Below are 20809 nucleotides of genomic sequence, written 5' to 3'. Positions count from 1 at the left end.
TATTCTTTGAGAGAGATTGATATTATATCAGGTTAAGAACCAGTGGTGCTCTAGCTAAAAAAAAAAAAAAAGAAAAAAAAAAGAAAATAGTATCCCAAAACTAACATTTTAAAACGTTGAACTCTCCTGTAGTGAGAGGTGATTTACGAGTAAAATAAACGTGATCTAATACGGGGGTTATCTCTGGGAGGAAGAAGGAAGTTCAGCAAAGGATGCTTAGACCTTTGCCCTCTAGGGACTAATATTGCACAGCCTCATGCTGAGGTGCTGGGATCACAGAACTAAGTTCAAATGTACGCGGCTGCTTCTCGGAAAAATGATTCCCCGCTCGCCATCACTGTGTGTCATTCGTGGAAACAAGGAAAAATTGCATATAGTTGACTTTAATGCTGCCCATGATTTATGTAGGATTTAAGCTGCCTTTTCTCACACTTACATATTTGGACTTGAAAAAAAAGATAACCATATAAACATGTGATTTTATCCTTGCAGAAAATCCCCTTCCCTCTATAAAAGAAGGCATTGACAGCCTAATCTTTATTTCAGAATATTTTAATTAAAAAAAGCAGTTGGGTTGTTTACTCTGTGAAATTTCCTATGTGGATAATTCAATTTCCTGGATTCTGGAAAGTACCACGTCTCCCCGTCAGTCAGTTCTTTGTACCCAGGTATGTCAGATATGTGAGTGGTGGGCAGATTTGAAAGACAGGCAAAGACACTGGCAAAGCCTGGGCTCCAGATGGCAGGTCCGGAAAAATCTCAGAATCCTTTGTGGTTGCATTTAGATATCAGCGAATTGAAATTCCAAATCCCACTTTCCTAAGTGAGGTCTGCTTAATCCTCCCTTCTGAGCAGTTTGATGATAAAGACTAGAACTAGGAATGGGGGGATTATCTGGTTTTACATAAAACAAGAACCAATTTATATACCCCAAACCATTCTTGAAACTTCCCTATTTCAAACCAACCAGGAAATAAACAGAGCAACCACCACCAACTGGGGTTGCTGGGAGCCCACTCCGATTTCAGACAGCATCTCTTGCTCTGATTTGAGTGTCTCGCTGTCATTTCCTGAATCGCAGGGCCCTCAGGATAAGGGTCAGATAAGGATAAGAACTATTAACTATTTCCTAAAACCAAATGCAACCCTGTAGTCCTGGGGATTTGCCATTACAATTCTTCGGGCTCAAAAAAATAATCATCTTTCTTTCAAAAGACCCAGGTTACCTGACCATGAGACAGTTCTGTCTTTGTATCTGCTGGGATGGATAGCGACCTTTCAGTGGTCCTGGTAGTGTGGTCCAGGAGGAGAGAAGGAAGAAAAGGATTAAGGAGGCTTTGGAGGAGGGGAGGGGCAGGCGCAGGGGCAGCTCACCCTGAGGCCAGGGGGAGGAACACTTGAGCATTTCCTGCCAGACACTGGCTCAATGTAAGGGGAAAGGGATGGATTATGTAAATACGGGATTAAAACATTTAAATATACATTATCATTCAGAAGGGTAAAGCCATTGAGCTTTTAAGCCTAATGATGAAAACATATCTTGGGAACTTTCTAAGTCTGGAAATAGTCATGCTAAGGTTAGGGAAGTTGAGTTTGGGAAGAAAGGTTGATTCTCACTGAAAAGCAGTGTTTTCAAAATGTCCAAATTTTAGTTCCTAGTGGCCTCTCGAAAATTCTCTAGCTTCGAATCATTTCCTGCTCCCTCGGTGTATGAGAACCATGTTAAATATTTAGTTTTTAAATAATCCCCGGGCAAGATTGTACATCTGCAAATGAGAAGGTGTGTATTTATATTTTAAAACCAAAATGACTCTTAAATTTTGTGCTTCAAACCAAATTTTAGGTTAATTTTTGGAATTTACAAAATAATAACATACAAGGGTTATGTTTATATACATATGCTAGACTATATTGAAGTATCTATATCTGGGTGTTGGGGTTTTTTTGTATGTGTGTTTTCAACTTATTGGTGGCCAAACTTACATTGCTTGCACATTATAAATTATATTTTAAAACTGGGAGTAGCCCTGGCCTGAGTGGCTCAGTTGGTTAGAGTATCATCCTGTGTACCAAAAGGTCATGGGTTTGATTCCTGGTCAGAACACATGCTGGGGTTTAGAGTTTGATCTCTGGTGGGTGTGTGTATGGGAAACAACTGATCGATATTCCTCACATTGATGTTCCTCTCCCCCCCCCCCCCCTTTCTCTAAAGTCAATAAAAACATATTCTCTGGTGAGGATTAAAAAACAAACAAACAAACAAACAAAAAACAATGAAAAAACAACAACAACTGGGAGTAAATTATAGCAGTTAATTTCCGGCAGTCAGAAAGCCATGTTCTAATGCTGCAATAGCTATGTTGATGGATCCTCAACTGTGACATCAGCCATGGAAACAGCACCAGGGAAATGATGTTGAAGGTCAGTGGCAGCATGATTAGGGGTGAGGATCTATTACCAAAATGTGAATTTGGCCCTGGCTATAGTGGCTCAGTGGTCAGAGTATCAGTCTACAGTTCAATTCCCAGTCAAGGGCACTTACCTGGGTTTGATCCCCACCCCCACCCCCCACAGTTGGGGTGCCTGTGGGAGGCAACTGATCCATGTGTCTCTCCCACATCAATGTTTTTCTCTCTCTCTCCCTCCCTCCTACTCTCTCTAAAAATCAATGGAAAAAAATGTCCTCTGGTGAGGATTAAAAGGGAAAAAAAGTGAATTTGTTCATAGGCTAACAGCTCTATTACAAACCAAAAGGAAGATTTCTGTTAAACCAAACTAAATTCTCTTTTATATCATAATAAGAAAATCCTCAAAACTTCTCCCTTGTCCTACCCATCAAAAGGGGGCTGCTGCAGACATCAAAGACTTTAGATGTGTTTGTCATTCATATAATCACTAAATTTGGCTTTAAACATAAGTGACTTTGCTCAACCAGTAAAACCAGCAAATACTTTCACACATTGCTGGTTTGGAAAAGATAGCTTGATTACCCCAACGGAAAAGGTCTGCTGGGAGGGAGGCAGCCCGTGCAGCTGCTCGATGGGTGACTGGCTGTACTTACATCCAGGAGGCCCCGGGCGGCGTCGCTGCTCTCCTTGTTGGCCCTGCACATGGCCTGGTAGTCATAGAGGGTGATTCTGCAGGAGAGAATGGAAAGGAGCTTCAGGAAGTGGGCAAACACAGGAACCACGTGATGCTGTGCTCAGCAAGGTGAACTGTCACTCACACTACGTCAGGGTAGCAGTGACGAACGCCAATCAGGGCAGGCCTAGCAAGGACGACAGGACGGCGAAGGGGACCCGCGTTGTGCCACCCACAATGTGCCTTTGGGGATATTGATTTTAAGATGTTTCTAAAGAAACAAAAGACTCAGAAAGAACCTCTGACCCGCCTTCTTCCTGCCCAGGGGAATTCAGATGGAAAGGCCGGCTTCGGGAAGGGCACCAGCCTGTGTGCATTGAGTAACAGATGGGAAGGATCCGGGCAACAGGGAGACCCTCTGTCCCCTTGTTTCTGGGTTGCCCAGCAGGGATTCGTTTGCCCCGTGTCCTCTCTTTCTCATCTTCCTGTCAATTACCCACCTCCCCTGGGAATTCACAGACCCCTGGCACATAAACCTCAACTGTCCAATGAGCTTTGGGTCACATTCTTATAGACCCCTGAATGTACATGCGCATAATACACTTTGGACAGTTTCTCCTGTGAATCTGATTCTGTTCCTTTGATTATTAGCCCAGCCAGAAGAACTTAGCAGGTGGAGGAAAGTTATATTTTTTCAGCCCTCCCCCCAGAAACATGGCAACTTCCAGGACTGGGGACACAGGCATGTTGCTCTTGCATAACCACAGAACCAGCTCAAAATGCTCCTCTCCTATTTAATGAGATGCTGAGTGGCTTTTCAGAGACAACAGACCAAAAAGGCACATCATGCAGCTGAAGCAAGCATAGAGGAGAGAACTTTGGCCTCCAGCTGCACTGGAACCAAAGCCCCACCCCACGACCCCCAGCCCCCATCTCCCAAGAAACCAAAGGGCTAGGACATACTAGTAACCGCAACTTGAACACCAGAACTCCTTCAGAAGCAGAGGGTCTGTTGACTAGGAACGTCCCCTACTGATGCCCCTCACTACAAGTGGCCAAGCTCCAAGGTCCGCCAATTAAAACTTGCCCTCATACCCTTAAAAACCCACTCCGTTTTCCTGGGTGGCACCATTCATAATAAAACCGCCCATCTTTCTCCACTGCAATTCTCAGTGGTTAGTGTTTGCCCCTCCTAGTGCTGGGTGGACAAACTCATTTTGGTCTGTGACACTTGGAAATTGAAGAACACAGGGAATAAAGGTATTGGGGTGGTGAAGGGATAGGAGAACCCCCCACACTGATGGGACAGTCATTCTGGTTTGTCAAGGATGCTGTGTGTAAACCAGGATACCCCCCAGGAAATAGGCTGCTCTGAACTGCATTCTGAGCCCCGGACGGAATCCCCTTTGGCCATGTCTCCAAGGTGGAGTGGAGCTGGGAGGGGCCAGCTTGGATTAAGGAACATTGGGATCCTGTCGTTCTCAATCACTAGGAGACATGCCTGGACCAACACTTTGACAATGTGTTGGAAACCATCTGGCCCCTTGGTTGTAATTCCCACCCCCTACCACCTCCATAACAGTGAGTATATTCTTACTTTTGAAATCAGTGCTGTTTATGACATAAGTAGACATTTTTTTTCTCCATTGATGATAAAAGCATACCTTTTGTCCCAAGTATGACCTATACTCAGAAGTTCTACTTTACAATTGTTTCAGATGTTTTAATTTCCCACCAACAATTCTACCAAGTACAGGATAATGACGGTTTCTAGTAGCAAGTTAACTGCTATTAGATGGAGCAAACACCCTCTCCCCAAGGAGACATGCAGCCCATCCTCCCCGCAGGCCCCCTCCCCCATGCCAGGCACCCCTCAGGAGCGACACTTAAAGTCCAGCCTGGGTTACACAGCAGCTGCCTGACGACATGTTAGCACCGCGATGCTACGTGAACGTCTACATGACTGCAAGGAATTCGCCCCACAGGAACCCCTTCCAAAGTAATGCAGTGCTTTACGTGGAGCACACTCAGTGCTGTGCCGGCAGTGAGCGACCAGCCAGGTCTCTGGCTTGGGGAAGTCTCCAAACTTCTCACAGCCATCACCAGCGCCCTGAGGGTGACCCAGCCACAGAATCGACTGTGGACCACAGTGGACAACCCTAATGGGTCCCTGCCTGGCCCACCGTGCCACAGTCGGCAAACTCGCCCACGGGATTTCTACAGGATTTCACAAGAATTACTGTTGGCTTCATCCTTCTCCTCCGCCCAACTCTGTCTGTACTTGGGCCGGAGCTGGGGTGAGAGGCAGCAGAGGTTGAGGGGAGCGTGTGAGGGCCTGGGCCTTGGTTTCAGGGGTTGCTTCTGCCATTTATCCGGGGTGGGATCTTGAGCAGGTTGCTTACCCTCTTCTGGGGCTTCATTTTCTCTTATAAAATGACTCGCGGAGATGTTCCAGGATTTAAATGATCAGGCACGAGGAAGTACTATACTGGAATGTTGTGACCTAGCCTGTTATGATCCTTGTGACAGAAAGCCTATTTTTTTGTTGTTAGCATTTGGGCTCTTAAAACTCCTTTAGATGGAGTAAATACCTTCTGGTTCCCGAAGTTCCAAGTGACAGCAGTGTGACCTAATTGTTAAAATGCCAGCTTTGAAGTCAGTGACACCAGAGTTCAAATCCTAACTCATCTACTTATTACAATGTTTTGTGTGTGTGTGATCTTTTTTTTACCTTTCTGGTGCCTCAATTTCCTCATCTGTAAAGGCTGAGAATCACGCACGGCTGCCTTTCACGGTGGTCGCGGTGATTCACTGAGGTTACATGCCCTGCAATTAGCACAGTGCACGATACAGAGGAATCGTCCGGCAGAGGGCAGGGCTGCTGTGATGTACTTGCATGGTGTTCACTGCCATTATTAATTACTGGGACTGGTGTTTAATGCGATGGGAATTGACTCAGGCTTTTTCCAGCTGGTGGGAGGATGGACAGGCCTCCTCATTTTCTTAGTTCCTTGGCGCACATGCCAGGGTGTAAAATTCACACGTACTGCAGTGCCAGGCACCCCAAGAAGCTGTGTGGGGTCATCAAGAGGTGACACAGGAACTTCTGCTCCTGGACTTCTAAGCTGAGGGCTAGGAGAACAACAGCCAGTATCTTTTGAGCCACCACGAGCGAGGTACTCTTCTAAACCCTGCAAGATAGATTCCTAACCAGCCCATTTCTCAGCGATGCAAGCCAAACCTCAGCCAGCCTAGCCTCATGCCCGGGTTCACCTACCGCACCTGTGGCAGGGCCAGAATCAGATGGGGCCCAGCTGTACCCACCTCGCTCTGCTCAGCAGCAGGCTCTGACAGGTTCCAGGAAATGCTTGGAATTCAGTCCTGTGCCCCATCCCAGAGTCTCTTTGGAATGTCACAGGAAGTGCTGCCCGAGATAAGGTCTCCTTACCAATGTCCAGAGTCAACTTTCAAATCCCAGCTGAGGGGCTGTGGTGGGGTCACTGGGCCAGGCCGGACCAGCTGGCCTGCCGGGGAGAGCCCTTGCCCTGGCAACCGCCCTGACAGCCAGATGGCAGGAAGCTCAGGGTTCTCCCCAGATCACTTTCAAAGGCCGTAGTTTACATGTCGGGGCCAAAGGCAATTGCTCTGGGGCAGCCTCCCGGCCAGGGTTCCCGCCTTTCATTTCTCCAGGCAGCTCTCCGGATCCCTATCCCGTGGCCATCGAGGAGGTCACAAAACCAGCCTCCCCTGCCTTCTCCACACTTAGTCAGCTTTAACTAGATGTTACAGAAAGAGAGACTTCCAGATTATTACCCTTTTTGAAGTGATTCTGTTACTGTTTTAAATGACTCCATTTTGTGGCTACCTGTATCCTGTTTGGCTGATTATAGTTAAAGAACATGATAATTGCCTGCTTTCATTTGGCTCTAAAATAAGCCCGGAGCATTGGGCCCAGCCCAAGCGTGGTGCTGCTTTGCTGCCCTCAGCAGGGGAGTTCATCCTCAGACAGATAACATGCCTGAATCCCCATGACCTCACCGGCAGCCCCTTCAACCGCGGCCTGCAGCCCCAGACCTTATCACCAGCATCGCTGGGCTCCCAGCCGGGTTGCTTTGAAACTGTGACGGAAGGCAGATATGGTCTGTGAAGAAGAAACTCAAAGCCAGGCAAACAGCCTGGGCACCCAGTGCTCCGGCACCAGGTGAGCCTCAGACGGCCCACGGCCTTACGACTTGTTTTCAACTCCTTTGCTGATTCTGCTCTTTTCCAACTAAACAAACACCACGACCAAGAAAAATATTTCTTCTAGGAACTAGACAGTCGAGTTCCAAAGGCTCGTGCTCAGCTACTTTAGGCTTGTTAGCAACTGGAGGAACTGGCATTTATGAAACACCTACTGTGTGCCCAGGAGGCCAGGTACTTTACCTGTAATGATTCAGGGAGTTAGCTCACTTTGGCTAACTGGTTACCTAAACACCAGTCTGGAATTAGCTTAATGTTTGCAAATACAGCCCTAAAAGCAGGACAGGGAGGCATTTGACACAGAGACCCGCCGTGGGGCGACTTTAAGCCATTCAGAATCTAAAGTTATGAGGAGCAAAGTGACTCACTAGGGTAGCGTGTGAAGCAACGTATTCTTTGTCGAGCTGTGAAACATGTTCTCTGGGGCTGCTTTTGACTTACCAGTGGTGGGCATGGAGCAGGAACAGAGGGCGTTCTTAACAAAGGAGCTGGGCCACGGAAGCCTTCTTGCTCTTGACCTCTCTGAAAGCCAGGGGAGTGGGAAGCCCAGTCTTGTGATTCGAGGGCCAAACAGGTGCTCTGCCTGCTCCCCTCCTGGCAGCGGTCACCACGTCCTCAGAGCGCGCCCTGTCCTTGAGGACCAGCAGAACACGGCCAACAGCAGAGGTGCTGAGTGTGCACAGCCGGCCCGCTGCCGTGAACGCTGGGACTGGAAATCACTAAAACAAATCTGGTGTGAGCACCTGTCATTAGCGGAGAATTAGCATCACGTGGCTGCATGGCCAGGTGCCCACGCTCAGGGTGCTGGCGTCACTCAGGGTCCAGGGCAGAACCCTGAGAGGGGGGCCCTGAGAAAAGCCTCGCTCGTTCTACAGATTAAGCAGAGGGTCTATCAGCACCACGTGTTTTTCATTGGCAGGTGCTGATAATATTAAAAAAAAAGTTGCAGATACTGATCACGTCAGCGTCTCACTCAGGTAATAAAAGCAGCAACACGAAGATATGAGCAATTACTTTCTGCATTCGCTCTGATGTCAGGGGCATGGTTATGTTTCATAGGCGAGGACGCGAGGCTCGGGAGGTGAGGTCACCGCTCCAAGGTTATTACAGCACTGCTAAGTGGGGCGGCTGGGATTTCGCTGTAGGTCTCTTGTTCTTTAAAGCTGGGCATTTAAACTGCTTCTCAAGCAAGGATCCTCACAGGATAACCTAAGGGTCTCATGTGAACAGGTCTCAGCCGAAGTGTCTAGCAAATGGGATGTCCACTTACTCCCAATTTCCAAGGCCAGTTGTGAACATACTGGTTGCCATTTGTTTACAATAGCAACTCTCAGTCCTGCCTGCCCTTTAGAATGACCTGGAAAAGGTTTAAAAAAAAAAGTATATACATGCTGATGCCCAGGCACCCCCATGATTTCATTAATCAGGGCTAGGAACCTGGTATCAATTTTTTTTTGTTGTTTGTTTTTTAAACTTCCCAAAGAGTTCCCATATACAGCCAGGGTTGACAGCTGTAACTTTTAGAATGGGAGGCACCCACTTGCTAGTTATTTCTCCTGGGTTTGTTTTTCCTCCTCTTACAGGCAGGAACTGGAACTCGTACAAGCCGGCAACTCCTCCCATGGCCGGGTACCAGTCTGGACATAGTTAGGGGTGTGTTATGAGGTGACCTGTGTCCCTCGGAAAGTATAAGTTGAAGTTCTAACCCCCAGTACCTGAGAATGAGGCTACATTGGAGACAAGGTCTTGAGATGTAATTACATTAAAAGGAGGCCCTTGGGGTAGATTCTACTCTGATTTGACTAGAGTCCTTCTAAGACAGTGGTTCTCAACCTTGGCTGCACATTAGAATCACCTGGGAATCTTTTTAATATCCTGATTTCTGGGCCTCATCCTCCGGAATTTTGTTTCTTTGTTATAATGTTGTGGCCCCACCACATAACAAAGAAACAGAATTTCCAGAGGATGAAGCCCAGAAGTCAGGATTTTAAAAAAGATTCCCAGGTGATTCTAATGTGCAGCCAAGGTTGAGAACCACTGTTCTAAGAAGAGGAAATTTGGACATAAAGACCATCTTGTCCAGGACCGAGGCCTCAGGGGAAACCAGACCTGTTGACACATTAATATTGGACGTCCAGGCTCTGGAACTGTGAGAAAATAAATAGGCCACCCGATATTTTGTTATGGCAGCCCTAGCAGACTAATACAGGTACATGCTTCACTCACCAACTAGATAGGTGCCACCTGCAGACCTCAAGGTGGACCTCTAATCACCCTTGAGGGCAGCAGTGACTTGATAAACAAATGCGAGTCGCCCAGAGCCAAGACCAAAGTCTCCTCTGAAATAACGTGGCCCCAGAGAGCTCACGAAGCCTCCAGAATTCTGGGTCAAAGGATAACATGCATGGGGGCCTGGAGGTGCACCCAGCCAGCAGCTCATTTGCCCATTCACCTGCCTCTTCCATGAATATTAGCTTTGTTTGTTAAAGAGAAGGGGAAAATGGAATCATCATTAATCCTACAAAGAAAAGATTAAATTTCTTTTGCTTCTTTGAGTAAGAAATAGAAGGAAACAGCTGAATTGTGCTTGGGGAATGAGTTAATGCAAAGCCCATTTGAGGCTATAAACTTGGATGCTGGGGGAGCTTCCTTGGGCTCTGCCAAGTTCATGAAGCCATGTCTGCATTTCACAGCAACTACACCACAGTAATGCCTGCGCTGCACTTAGCACAGTGTGTTGCTCATACCCGAGGCTCAGTACATCAGTACCTAGGAGTGTTGGTGTTGCCGTTAATACCATGAATGAAACCCAATAGCTGTTATTGAGTGATTCTGCTTTCATTGTCTGGGATCAAGCATCATGGACAGAAGAGCTAGTCAGCCGTGGGCAAACTACGGCCCGCGGGCCGGATCTGGCCCGTTTGAAATGAATAAAACTAAAAAAAAAAAAGACCGTACCCTTTTATGTAATGATGTTTACTTTGAATTTATATTAGTTCACACAAACACTCCATCCATGCTTTTGTTCCGTCCCTCCGGTCCAGTTTAAGAACCCATTGTGGCCCTCGAGTCAAAAAGTTTGCCTACCCCTGAGCTAGATGGTGGCTATGACCATTTGTGTTCAGGACTATGCTGGGCATGTGGGGTGTGGGGGAAACTAGAAGTTGTGAACACAGCCTCAACTCTGGAAGATTTTCAGAGTGGATATCACAGGAGGCCGGATGCAATATTTTAAAGGACTTGTGTGTTCAGGAGCAAATTGGGGCAGGCTGGCTGTGGCAGAGATTATCATAGTTTGCCAATATCCATTCACTTCTCTGTCAAGCTGAACTCTGACTTTTCAATATGCACATTTTCCAGGTTCCTGTGTAGCTAGGTGAGGTCATGAGATCAAGCAGATGTATTGTATGGGAGTAAATATTTTAATAAATACAACTTTAATTAATAAACAAAATATATTAAAATAAATTTTAATAATGAATTTTACTTGGCCTTTTGGACCTCCCTAAATCCTCCTTCTGCCAACTGAGAGTGCAGATGTGATGGCTGGATCTCAGCAGCTATCTTGGACCATGAAGTAATCTTGAAATTAAAAGCCAACTTGGAGGACAGTAAAGAAAAGATGTACTCATTCATCCATGATGACTACATGAAGCCCCCAAACTAGTATTTTCAGACTATCTTCACATAAAAGAGAAAAAGACTCCTATGTTCTTTAACTCCTTGGTATTTTGTAATTTCCTATCATTTCTAGTAGAACCAGCTACTAATTGATCCATTGGACTCCACGTTTGGTTGAGAAACGTTCTTTCACTATCTCCTGAAGCCAAACAAGCCTGAATGTGAATAACTATCGCTGCAGAAAATACTTAGTCTGCTCCGGCGATGGGAAGGATAAGCAGTGATGAACCAACTATGGTTTAGAATCTGGAATCCAAGAGACACGAGTTCAAACTCCACTTCCCTCCCTCACTGCTGTGCATGAACTTGGACAAGTTACTAAAATGCTTGGAGCCTCTACTTCCAGGTCCTCTTTTGTCAGGTGTATATAATGGTAGCAGTTATTTCATGGAATTGTTGTGGGATTAATTGAGGCAATGCTTGGAAATGCTGGAATAATGGCTTGCCTGTAGATCAGCGGTTCTCAGCCTTGGCTGCACATTAGAATCACCTGGGAATCTTTTTAAAATCCTGATTTCGGGGCCTCATCCTCCGAAAATTCTGTTTCTTTGTTACTAATGTTGTGGCCCCACCCCATAACAAAGAAACAGAATTTCCAGAGGATGAAGCCCAGAAGTCAGGATTTTAAAAAAGATTCCCAGGTGATTCTAATGTGCAGCCAAGGTTGAGAACCACTGCTGTAGATAGTATTCAATGCATCAGACATGCTGTCATTCTGAGGAAGATGAGGGCAGCTATTGTTTTGCTGTAATCAGGCATCCTCAAGCAGCAGCGTTAGGATGTTAAAGAGCGGTGCGTGGAAATCTCAGTCTCTGCACTCCAGAAGGCTTGGCCCAGAAACACAGTTGTCCAAGCCAATCTGTCTTCTTGTCCCTTCGACACCACCTTTGACAAAGCATACTTCTGTGGCCACAGTCAGGTCAACAGGAAGCCAAGAAGCCATTACATTCATTACATGAGTTGTTGAGTATCAGACATCAGCAGGGCAGTCGGCATTAAAGGAAAGCAGACGTCCAAACATAACAGACTGCTCTTTTCGCACTCTCTAGACTCCAAGGCCAGGGCATTTGCTGAATTGCAATGTAATTACCAAGGACAGGGAAAGCTCCCAAGTCACCGCCTTTCGCTGAGCTGGGGCAGCTCCATCATACAGAGACAGGGTAGACATGGTCCAAGCTTTGAATTCTACTTGATGGGTCACCTTTCTAGAAAGGCAACTGAAATAGCAGAAGGAGCCACCCAGGGGATTCTATACAAGTCAACTCCATTAATGAATGTGAGGAGGACATCCCCGGTGCCCCACAGGGAACGTATGAATGGTCTCATGAGGGTGAAAGCCTAGGCATGTTGCACCAAGGACATAAAACAAACAAAATAAAACAAAACAGAAAAGACACAGCCAAAAGAGATAGGAACCCAAGGCAAAAATGAAGTATTAAGCAAGCAGTTCGTTTCTCCGTAAGCCAAAGGCCAGGTGTGCCCAATTGGCCTTTCCTTCCTCAAGCTTAATTAGATACACAAAGAACAAGGGAAGACCCCTTGGCAGAAACCACAAGAATGTTTGTTAAATGCATGCATTATTACATTTCAGTTCTATGTTGCTACAGAGAACACTCAAATGTAGTGAGTTAAAGTTGCCCAAATTCAAGCAGCTCCGAAGTGGGCAGCATCTAGACCAGTGGTTCTCAGCCTTGGCTGAACATTAGAATCACCTGGGAATCTTTTTAAAATCCTGATTTCTGGGCCTCATCCTCCAGAAATTCTGTTTCTTTGTTACTAATGTTGTGGCCCCACCCCATAACAAAGAAACAGAATCTCCAGAGGATGCGGCCCAGAAATCAGGATTTTAAAAAGATTCCCAGGTGATTCTAATGTGCAGCCAAGGTTGAGAACCACTGCCCTAAGAGGTAGAGAGGGAGAAACTTTAAAAAATGTTTTCTATTAAAGACTGGCAAAATTGGCAAAACATAGGAATCTAGATCTTATATAGGGGCCAGGGGTCCTCAAACTACGGCCCGCGGGCCACATGCAAATACAAATATTGTATTTGTTCCCGTTTTGTTTTTTTACTTCAAAATAAGATATGTGCAGTGTGCATAGGAATTTATTCATAGTTTTTTTTTAAACTATAGTCCGGCCCTCCAACGGTCTGAGGGACAGTGAACTGGCCCCCTGTTTAAAAAGTTTGAGGACCCCTGGCTAGACTCTAGACTAATAACCAGGGATCTTCAACTTAGTATTTCTTGACCACACCTGCACCTGGGAGTCACGTGGGTGCTTTTAAAAAACATCGACACCTGGGCTTCATCCCCTGAGCTGATCATGAATTTCCTGGGTGCAGCCCGGCATAGGTGTGTTTGAAAACCTTCTAGAAGAGCTTGGCAGAGGCCAGGGCCATACGCCCACCCTGAATGCTGTGCCGTGGAGGTAACTGTTGTGCAGTAACCACCTTTGGGGGGTCATTAGTGACTAAAATAAAGAGAGAAAAAAGATCTCAGATTTTGGGAGCTCTTTTCCAGGAGCTGATCTTACCTCCTGTTTGCAAAGCTTTCTAATTTGTATGGCATTTTCACGTCTTGTTTTGGTTGACAAAACCACCCTCCCCCGGGTCCATATTTTGGTGACAAAAAACCAGAGGCTCAAAGAGTCTGAGGAATCTGTTCTAGGCCACATGGTGGCGATTCTGGTGCTCAACCGAGTCTTATTTCAAGTCCAGGCATCACTGAGGCCCTGTCAGGAGCCTTGGATACTCTCCTGTGACTGGCTGTGTCCATTTCCCCACTTTTCCCTGCATATCTCACATTGAATTTGCATCACTGGGGGCAAGGAAACGAGGAGGGATAAATGAATTACAATAAAAATATTTTGAAACAAGATAACTACGTTTTCTCCCAGTAATTGTCAGAGGGGAGATGTCACTGCCGACGACATGAAGGGAACCACAGAGTGTGGATTCTGAGAAACATAAACGTAAGGCACTCGCTAGACATGCACACGTGTGAAAAAGCAGAACAGCTCAAATGAAAAGCCCTAAATGAGTCACCACTCAGGGAGTTCACTTACTTTCCGTGATAAGGAGGAAGGAGTATTTGAAGCTCTCTGTTTGAAACACAGAAAGCTGACCAGGCACACGGTATCTTATGAGAAAATTTGTGAAGCCTGGGAACACGGCTTAGGTCAATGGTTTGTCAGCTTCAGCTAGAAGAAATCTGAGGGATCATATCATTCAGCGGGCCCCCCATCCTGGGAGCTTTGCTTGCCCAGATAAGACACTGCTGAGACAGCATCCTCCTTGGCCATCCTCCACTTCCCAAAGGAGCTCAAGGAAGCTACAGGCGCTAATTTTACAAAGAACCAGGACAAGCACAGAAGCTAGAAAATTCTCTCCTTGCTCAGACCACAGTATGTTTGAATCCAGCTCTGATACACAGAGGCTTAGGGCCAGTTCTTAATCTGTCCAAGCCTCATTATTTCCATCTATAAAATGGGTATATTTATACCCAGGGATGGCTAAATGGGCACACTGGCCTGTGTCACTGCATAGAACCCTCGCTTAGAAGGGCCCCGTGCTTGGATCAATGCTCTGCTGTCATTGTCTTGAAATTCTTGACACTTTGGGAACAAAGGGCCCCACGTGGTCATTTTGCACTGTGTCCCTTTGATTGTGCAGCCGGTCCTGTCACAGGGTTGTTGGAAAGGACTGCAAATGGTAAAATCTCTCAGGTGCCACCTAGGCCTGGTGTGTGGAAGGTGCTCAGGGAAGGTCGCCGTGGTGGTCATTACTGTCACACTGCTGAAGTGCCTGGTATATTATTTGGCCCCTGGATGCTATGTCATATGCCAGCTGGGGGCGGCCAGAGTCATGGATGAGACTCAGCTAAATGACCAAGAGTGACCATTGTGTCTCCCAGATTGTTTGCACACACTTCCTCAAGTTGGTCATTTGCTCACACAAGTCGGTGGCTTCCCTTCTTTCCACAGGGCCCTGCAGACGCAGAAGTGGGTGCCCTTTCCTGCCAATGGCACTGCTAGGTAGAATGGCTACCAGGTCGCCAAGTAAGTGGCCAAACATTCCAGGGAAGAGTCCATTGACACACGGGCAAGCATCAGGGAGAGGCAGCACATAGGGGCCAGAGGAGGTCACAGGTGGGAGCTTGGTAAAGGGAAAGGGTGCTCGTCTCTTTGAACGCTCTTTCTGAAAAAGATGGTTTGTAGGGTTCTTGTATATGGAACTCATTTGTTTAGGACCGGGCATGAGCAGATCAAAGAAAAAACTTAGTGCCATCCGGGCACTGATCATGATGCTAAGATCAAAGGTCATCTCAGGGACCTATTCCTGAGCTTTATCTGGGCCCAGACACATCGCCAGAGCAACTCAGACTCCATGTGTCCTAGTTTGGGGTGGGGATGGGTCTCAGATTAACATGTACACGACCTCTGTCCCAGACCACTGACAGTTACTTGCAGCTACATCCTGTAAGTTGGTCTGCAGGTGTTGCTTCTGAAACACAGGTCTCCGAATGAAGGGGCTGTCCACCTGTGCCATGCCTAAGCACTGCGTGCTGGAAAGGGTTGGCCGGGAAGGGATGTCTGATTCAAGGACTGCAGGGCTGCACTGGAGACCCATCCCAGGTGTGGTGGGAAGCCTACTGTGAGACGTGGAAGCAGAGGAAGCATCACCTGGGGCCAAGGCTGAGCCAAGATCCATAGCGACCAAGGCCACAGCAGCAGCCAGCAATTACAGAGCCCTGACATATTCCAGGCACTGTGTCAGAACCTTACGCTTATTACTATCTTATTAACTCGGACAGCAACCCATGGAAGTAATTAGTATCATCATCTCCATTTTCCCTGTAAGGAAACCAAAGCTTGGAGGGGTAACGTGTTCTAAGTCATGCAGCTAGTCAAAGCCTGGATTCAAACCCACTCCATCGACGCCTAATCCCAAACTCTCCTGGTCCCAGGGAGGGGCCCCATCCAATTGGCTCAGGAGGTCTGTCAGCTAACTCCCAGATGATAGTGGTTGCTATTAACATTGAAAAAAAAGTCCCCAGTCCTTCCCTTTTCTCAAATACAATAGGGACTCTCTCATAGTGAGAGAATGTTCTAGATTCATGTCAACCACACTTCATCCACATTAAGGAGAAGACTAGGAATTTAGAATTCCACTCTATAACCATTCTTTCTCCCACCAAGCTGTGTGAAAGAAATATCCAAGAGGGAAAAGAAAAAAACAGATTTTGTTAAAGAAGTTGAAAAAAATCTGCTTTCAGATGAGAAACAGGTGTGTGATCACTCTTCCTCTTTGGTCTCCCCCGACTCCCAAGCTGAAAACATGCTAACACGATACAAGCGTACACACCCACATAAAGATAAGCAACACCAGCGGTGCCCTGGGCGGCAGACACTCCAGGAGCTGCCCGGGACGCTTTAAGACATCCAGAGAAACTCCATAGCAACCCCAGCCCGGCTCCCAGCAGTTTTCACGCATGTGCACCACGACTCTTGGCACCCAACTTAAAGCCTGTTCTTGAATTCCAAAGAAAGCATGAGCAGGAGTGAGCAGTCTGCTCCAGGCGGGCCTGGGAGCAAGTGTGTCAGAGATTGCAGAAGGGCTGGACTTCGGCCAATTTCTATATCATTTCTTTTTTCCCTCCTTCTGGCACAAACAAGCTATGGAATCTCAAAAACTGGGTCATCATTTTTGAATTCCTTGCTTTCAGCACAGTGCTCAGATGGTCCTATTGACTGCCTTAAAAATCTGATTTCCTGAGCTAACACTTCCTGGCCATTCAGCTGCAGGAGAGTGATCCACGGGGAGACTGCCCTCCCCACCAGCAGCCACTGGTGCGTTGAGGCCCATCCTTGTATTTCCTGCAATTATATATTCAACAGCATCAAATATGCCCATGAAAGCATCCCTCCAAAGGAAGGCCAAGGGAAGGGAGACAGTTTGACTTCCGGGGGACATTCCTGGCACCCTGATCGCTTGGGGTGATGGCTTTTCCCATAGGCTTCGGTGCCCCAAGTGCAGGGCTGGCCATCCCAGGACGGACTGTGAGGAAGCTTCACTCAGGGCCCCTGAGAGCTCTCTGGACCCAGTTGAGTAGTATATGTTGCCAGCAGAATGTGGCACCATCTGGGTTTGCTTCTAGCAGCAGATTTAAACTTACCTCCAGCCGGGAGCAGGTGCTGAGACCTTTCACTTGATTTCCTACAATTATATCATCAAGTCTCTAAATATCACCTTCCATCCCTGAGGTCCAGATCTCCAGCAAGCTTCCCTGGGAAGCTTGTCAATGGGAGACAAAATGCATCCCTTTTTGACCAGGTGAAAACGTTTCCTACTTTTTTTTCCCCCCAATCGCTTGCTTGAGACTGATATACTTGTGTCCCAGTGCAGGCTCCAACTTCAATATTGGCCTCCAATAAACTCTGGGCTGGGTGAACAGGAAACCCATTGTGAGTTGAGTTTCTAAGACTCTTAACACTTGAGAAGAGGCATCGGGTTTCAGCGAGATCTTCTGGAGCACGAACACAAGTGCAAACCAGCCACGGGGTCAAGTCCAGGCTTGCTTTATTTGACCTTGGTTTGTTTTATTTTATTTAGGCAAACTTTCTCGGGGGGCGCAGGGGACCATAAAATCTTACCTTTTAAAGGAGCCCATTGTTAACAATTTGTTCATCACAGCTCCCTCGATCTCACCAAAAAAGTCCCCCGTCTGTGAGGAAGAAAGGAAAACCCGTGAGGAAGTGTAGAGAAATAATGGGCCTAAGCACCAGAGAAGAAAAACGGACACAGTCTTCGTCCTGGAGCTGACAGGAGCAAAAGGCAGGTTTTCAGGGTTTTACATAAAAGTGGGAAAGGTCTTAATAGTCACTAGATGGTGTGAGCAAACTAGTAAGCAGATGTGACTGGTCCTCAATGCGTGGCAGGGGCGGCGTGGGGAGTGTTGCATTGCATAGCACATGCTGAGTGCTGGAATTACACACAATACACGCATACACACACCAACTACCCTGGATAGAGTAAGCATTCATCTGCACGCAATCCCTTGTGATTAAAATACTACTTCATACAGATAGAAACAGGCTGTGAATGGGCTTCCTAAGCATTAATAAAAGAATTGTTTATAATTCCTGGATGACCTGTTTAGGGAAATACAGCAGCTCTCTTCATCATCATCCCTCTACATTCCCTATAGCTGAGAACGCGTCCTTTCTCAAAATCACTTTCTGAGAAACCCACTTTCTGTGCGTGGACAGGCAGTTCATATGTCGATGAAACAGGACAGTCAGCCCCTTGGGGAGACAGCTTGGCAGTCAGGTTCCAATGGCCTACCCTTCCCCTACCTGGGGGTGTCTTCAGGGCATCTGAGGCCTAGCAGCCCTTCCCACCCCAGGTTGACGCTTTCAAAAATCTAGTTGCTAACTCTGAATGATGGGATAAAGGGTCAGTGTCCTCATGCAGCCCTCATCCCTCCAGTGTCCCTCAGGGGAGGGGCATGCAGTATGGCAGACCAGCCTTTCCCAGCCAATGCCCTGGCACTAGCCAGTGTCCACCAGGAGGATTCATAGCTTATGTGGGTTGGGTGGAGGACATTACTCTAGGAGCCAGAATTAATACGGTCCATAGGCTTTGTATTAACTTAATCCCGATTCCATTCACAACTCGGTGACCTCAGTCATGCTCCTCGGAGTTTTCAGACAGAAAGGCCTACATACACTTCACCAAAAAGTCAAGAGAGGAGGAGACAGAAATAGGAAACATTTCTCTGAATATTGAGCATTGCCTTTTCACTAAGGGACACTTGGTAAACTGGGGTCCGCTAGGAGCGAGAGGACATTGGTGTGACGTGTGTGTAAATGGGCCAGTGCCAATGGAACTGGTTCCTAGATGAAGAAGAATTATCCTAATTGGAGTGCAGGAAACCAGACAACATCCAACAAGCCCGGGCAGAGGCAGGCTCCCGGGACAGGGCTGCGGGCCTCCTCCCCGGAGAGGTCCAGCAGGGAGCAGAGCCCATGTGTTAGGCCATGGCTTTGCTAGTCACTATTTCATGGTTCACGTTGTTGGCTGGTCCAGGACTCACACTGGAAGACACCCCACACCCTCCATCCCCCAGGATCAGGCTCCCGTCCTGGTCCTTCGTGATTCTGGCAGAAGGACAGAGTTCCTCCTCACTGGTTATTAATTTGGGTTCTTGCTCCACCAATGATTCTTGTTTTTTTAAAAATTTGTGCTAACATTGGTTCATAACATGTAAGTTTCAGGTGTATACCTGTTGGGGAGCACGAGACTTGGTTGGAAAGCTGTAAGGAGGACATTCCGAGAAAAGGGAAGTGTGTGGAAGGCCACCTGCCCTGTTTATTGGAATTCCGACTTAGGGGAGACTTAGGGGAGTGTCGAAGGTGGGGCCCCTAATTATTCCTTGACCTTTCCAAACAAGTCTGTGCATGTGTAGACCCCCAGGTGTTTACTGGAATCCTTCATCTTAATCTTTGGGTGCCCTTGCTTAAGGACACTGCAAACACATGTGTCCTCCCAAGATTACTCCCCCTACTGATTGCATCTTAAAGATAAATTTTATCTCAAACTGCTGTTACAATAAAAGGCTAATGAGGCAGGCAATCAAGGCTGCTTGGACCCTTGAGCCAGGCAACCCCTTAGCCCTCTCATTCATAGTGAAACTGTGAGGGAGTAATCTGTTCATCCGTCGTTCAGGGGCTGCTGGCCAGCCCTCACACACACCATTATAATTTAGTATCTGCAATACTATAGCATGCTCACCACCAAAAGCCTAGTTTCTATGCATCACCATACTTTGAATATCTCACTGTTTCTCCTCCCAGCAGAACGGGTGTATTACCACAGGCCTATGGGCTTCCGGGCTCCCTCAGAGACGGGCCTTGTTTCGTGGGCTTATTCCTCTTATCTAATAGCCATTAACTAGCCAATGTCCAATGATGTTCAGCCTCTGAGAAGATGGGGTGTGGGCAGTTTGAGTGTCAACAGTATGAGTTTTCACCCATCAAAGGTGCATTTAAAATTCCCACAGCACTCTCATGGATGGAGAAGAAGCAAGCACAATTCTACACGCTACCTCCGGCCTGTATTTATACATTAACGAGCATTAAGCTCTGACCTTACGAAGCCATACTTAAGGACAATTAATTAATTTATTAAGCAATGATGGGTCTACTGTATTTCAAATGATTTAAAATACTACTAAAGAATTTCAAATGATTTAAATGGGACTTCACTATAAAATGTCAGTATCCTCAAATATTAGAGTTAGAAGAAACCATATGTAGTCAACCATTCTCCCTTCACAGAGCCCACCAGGAGGCCCAGGCAAGTTAGGTGATGTGCACAAGTTCCCAAAACCAGTTAAGGAAGAGAGGTCTCACCAAGAACCTTTACCTGTACATTGCACTGCACTGCTACCCCTGCCTGTATTGTACCTTCTTTGAATATGTTAATTTGACTTCTAATTGCAAAAAAAAATGTTTTAATGCACAGTTTTAATGCATGAATTTTAACTCTTATTTTGATTTCTGAATTCACTGGAGACTTCTGTGCTCACCCCCATAGCTTGTTTGTTTGTTTGTTTTTTCTATCTCTTTCCCTCCTGCCCCTGTACTGCACACGGCTCACTCAAATGAAGAACATTCTTTGTCTGTCTCTGGATCCTTGTCCCTCAGTGCTGAGAGTCAAGTTAATCCTTGAACTCAGATTACTGATTTTTAAAAAGCAAAGACCAGAAAGGAAAGCCATAAGAACATTATGTTGGAATATATATAT

The 20809-nt window shown here is 46.6% G+C and overlaps 1 protein-coding gene across 1 annotated transcript in view; it reads right to left on the bottom strand.

Moving 5' to 3' along the window:
* The window catches only part of CACNA2D3 (calcium voltage-gated channel auxiliary subunit alpha2delta 3), an 807563-nt gene that overhangs the window by 66257 nt on the left and 720497 nt on the right, over positions 1-20809 (bottom strand). The window contains exons 30-31 of the mRNA XM_023755701.1: positions 17656-17726; positions 3062-3137 (exon numbers count right to left, since the gene is read on the bottom strand). Coding sequence (XP_023611469.1) covers positions 3062-3137; positions 17656-17726 — 147 coding nt within the window. The remainder of the gene's footprint in view (positions 1-3061; positions 3138-17655; positions 17727-20809) is intronic.

Source organism: Myotis lucifugus, unplaced genomic scaffold (genome assembly GCF_000147115.1).
Source record: "Myotis lucifugus unplaced genomic scaffold, Myoluc2.0 scaffold_83, whole genome shotgun sequence".
Lineage (NCBI taxonomy): Eukaryota > Metazoa > Chordata > Mammalia > Chiroptera > Vespertilionidae > Myotis > Myotis lucifugus.
Note: the sequence above shows the minus strand (reverse complement) of the source record. Positions and strands in the feature narration are given on the sequence as shown.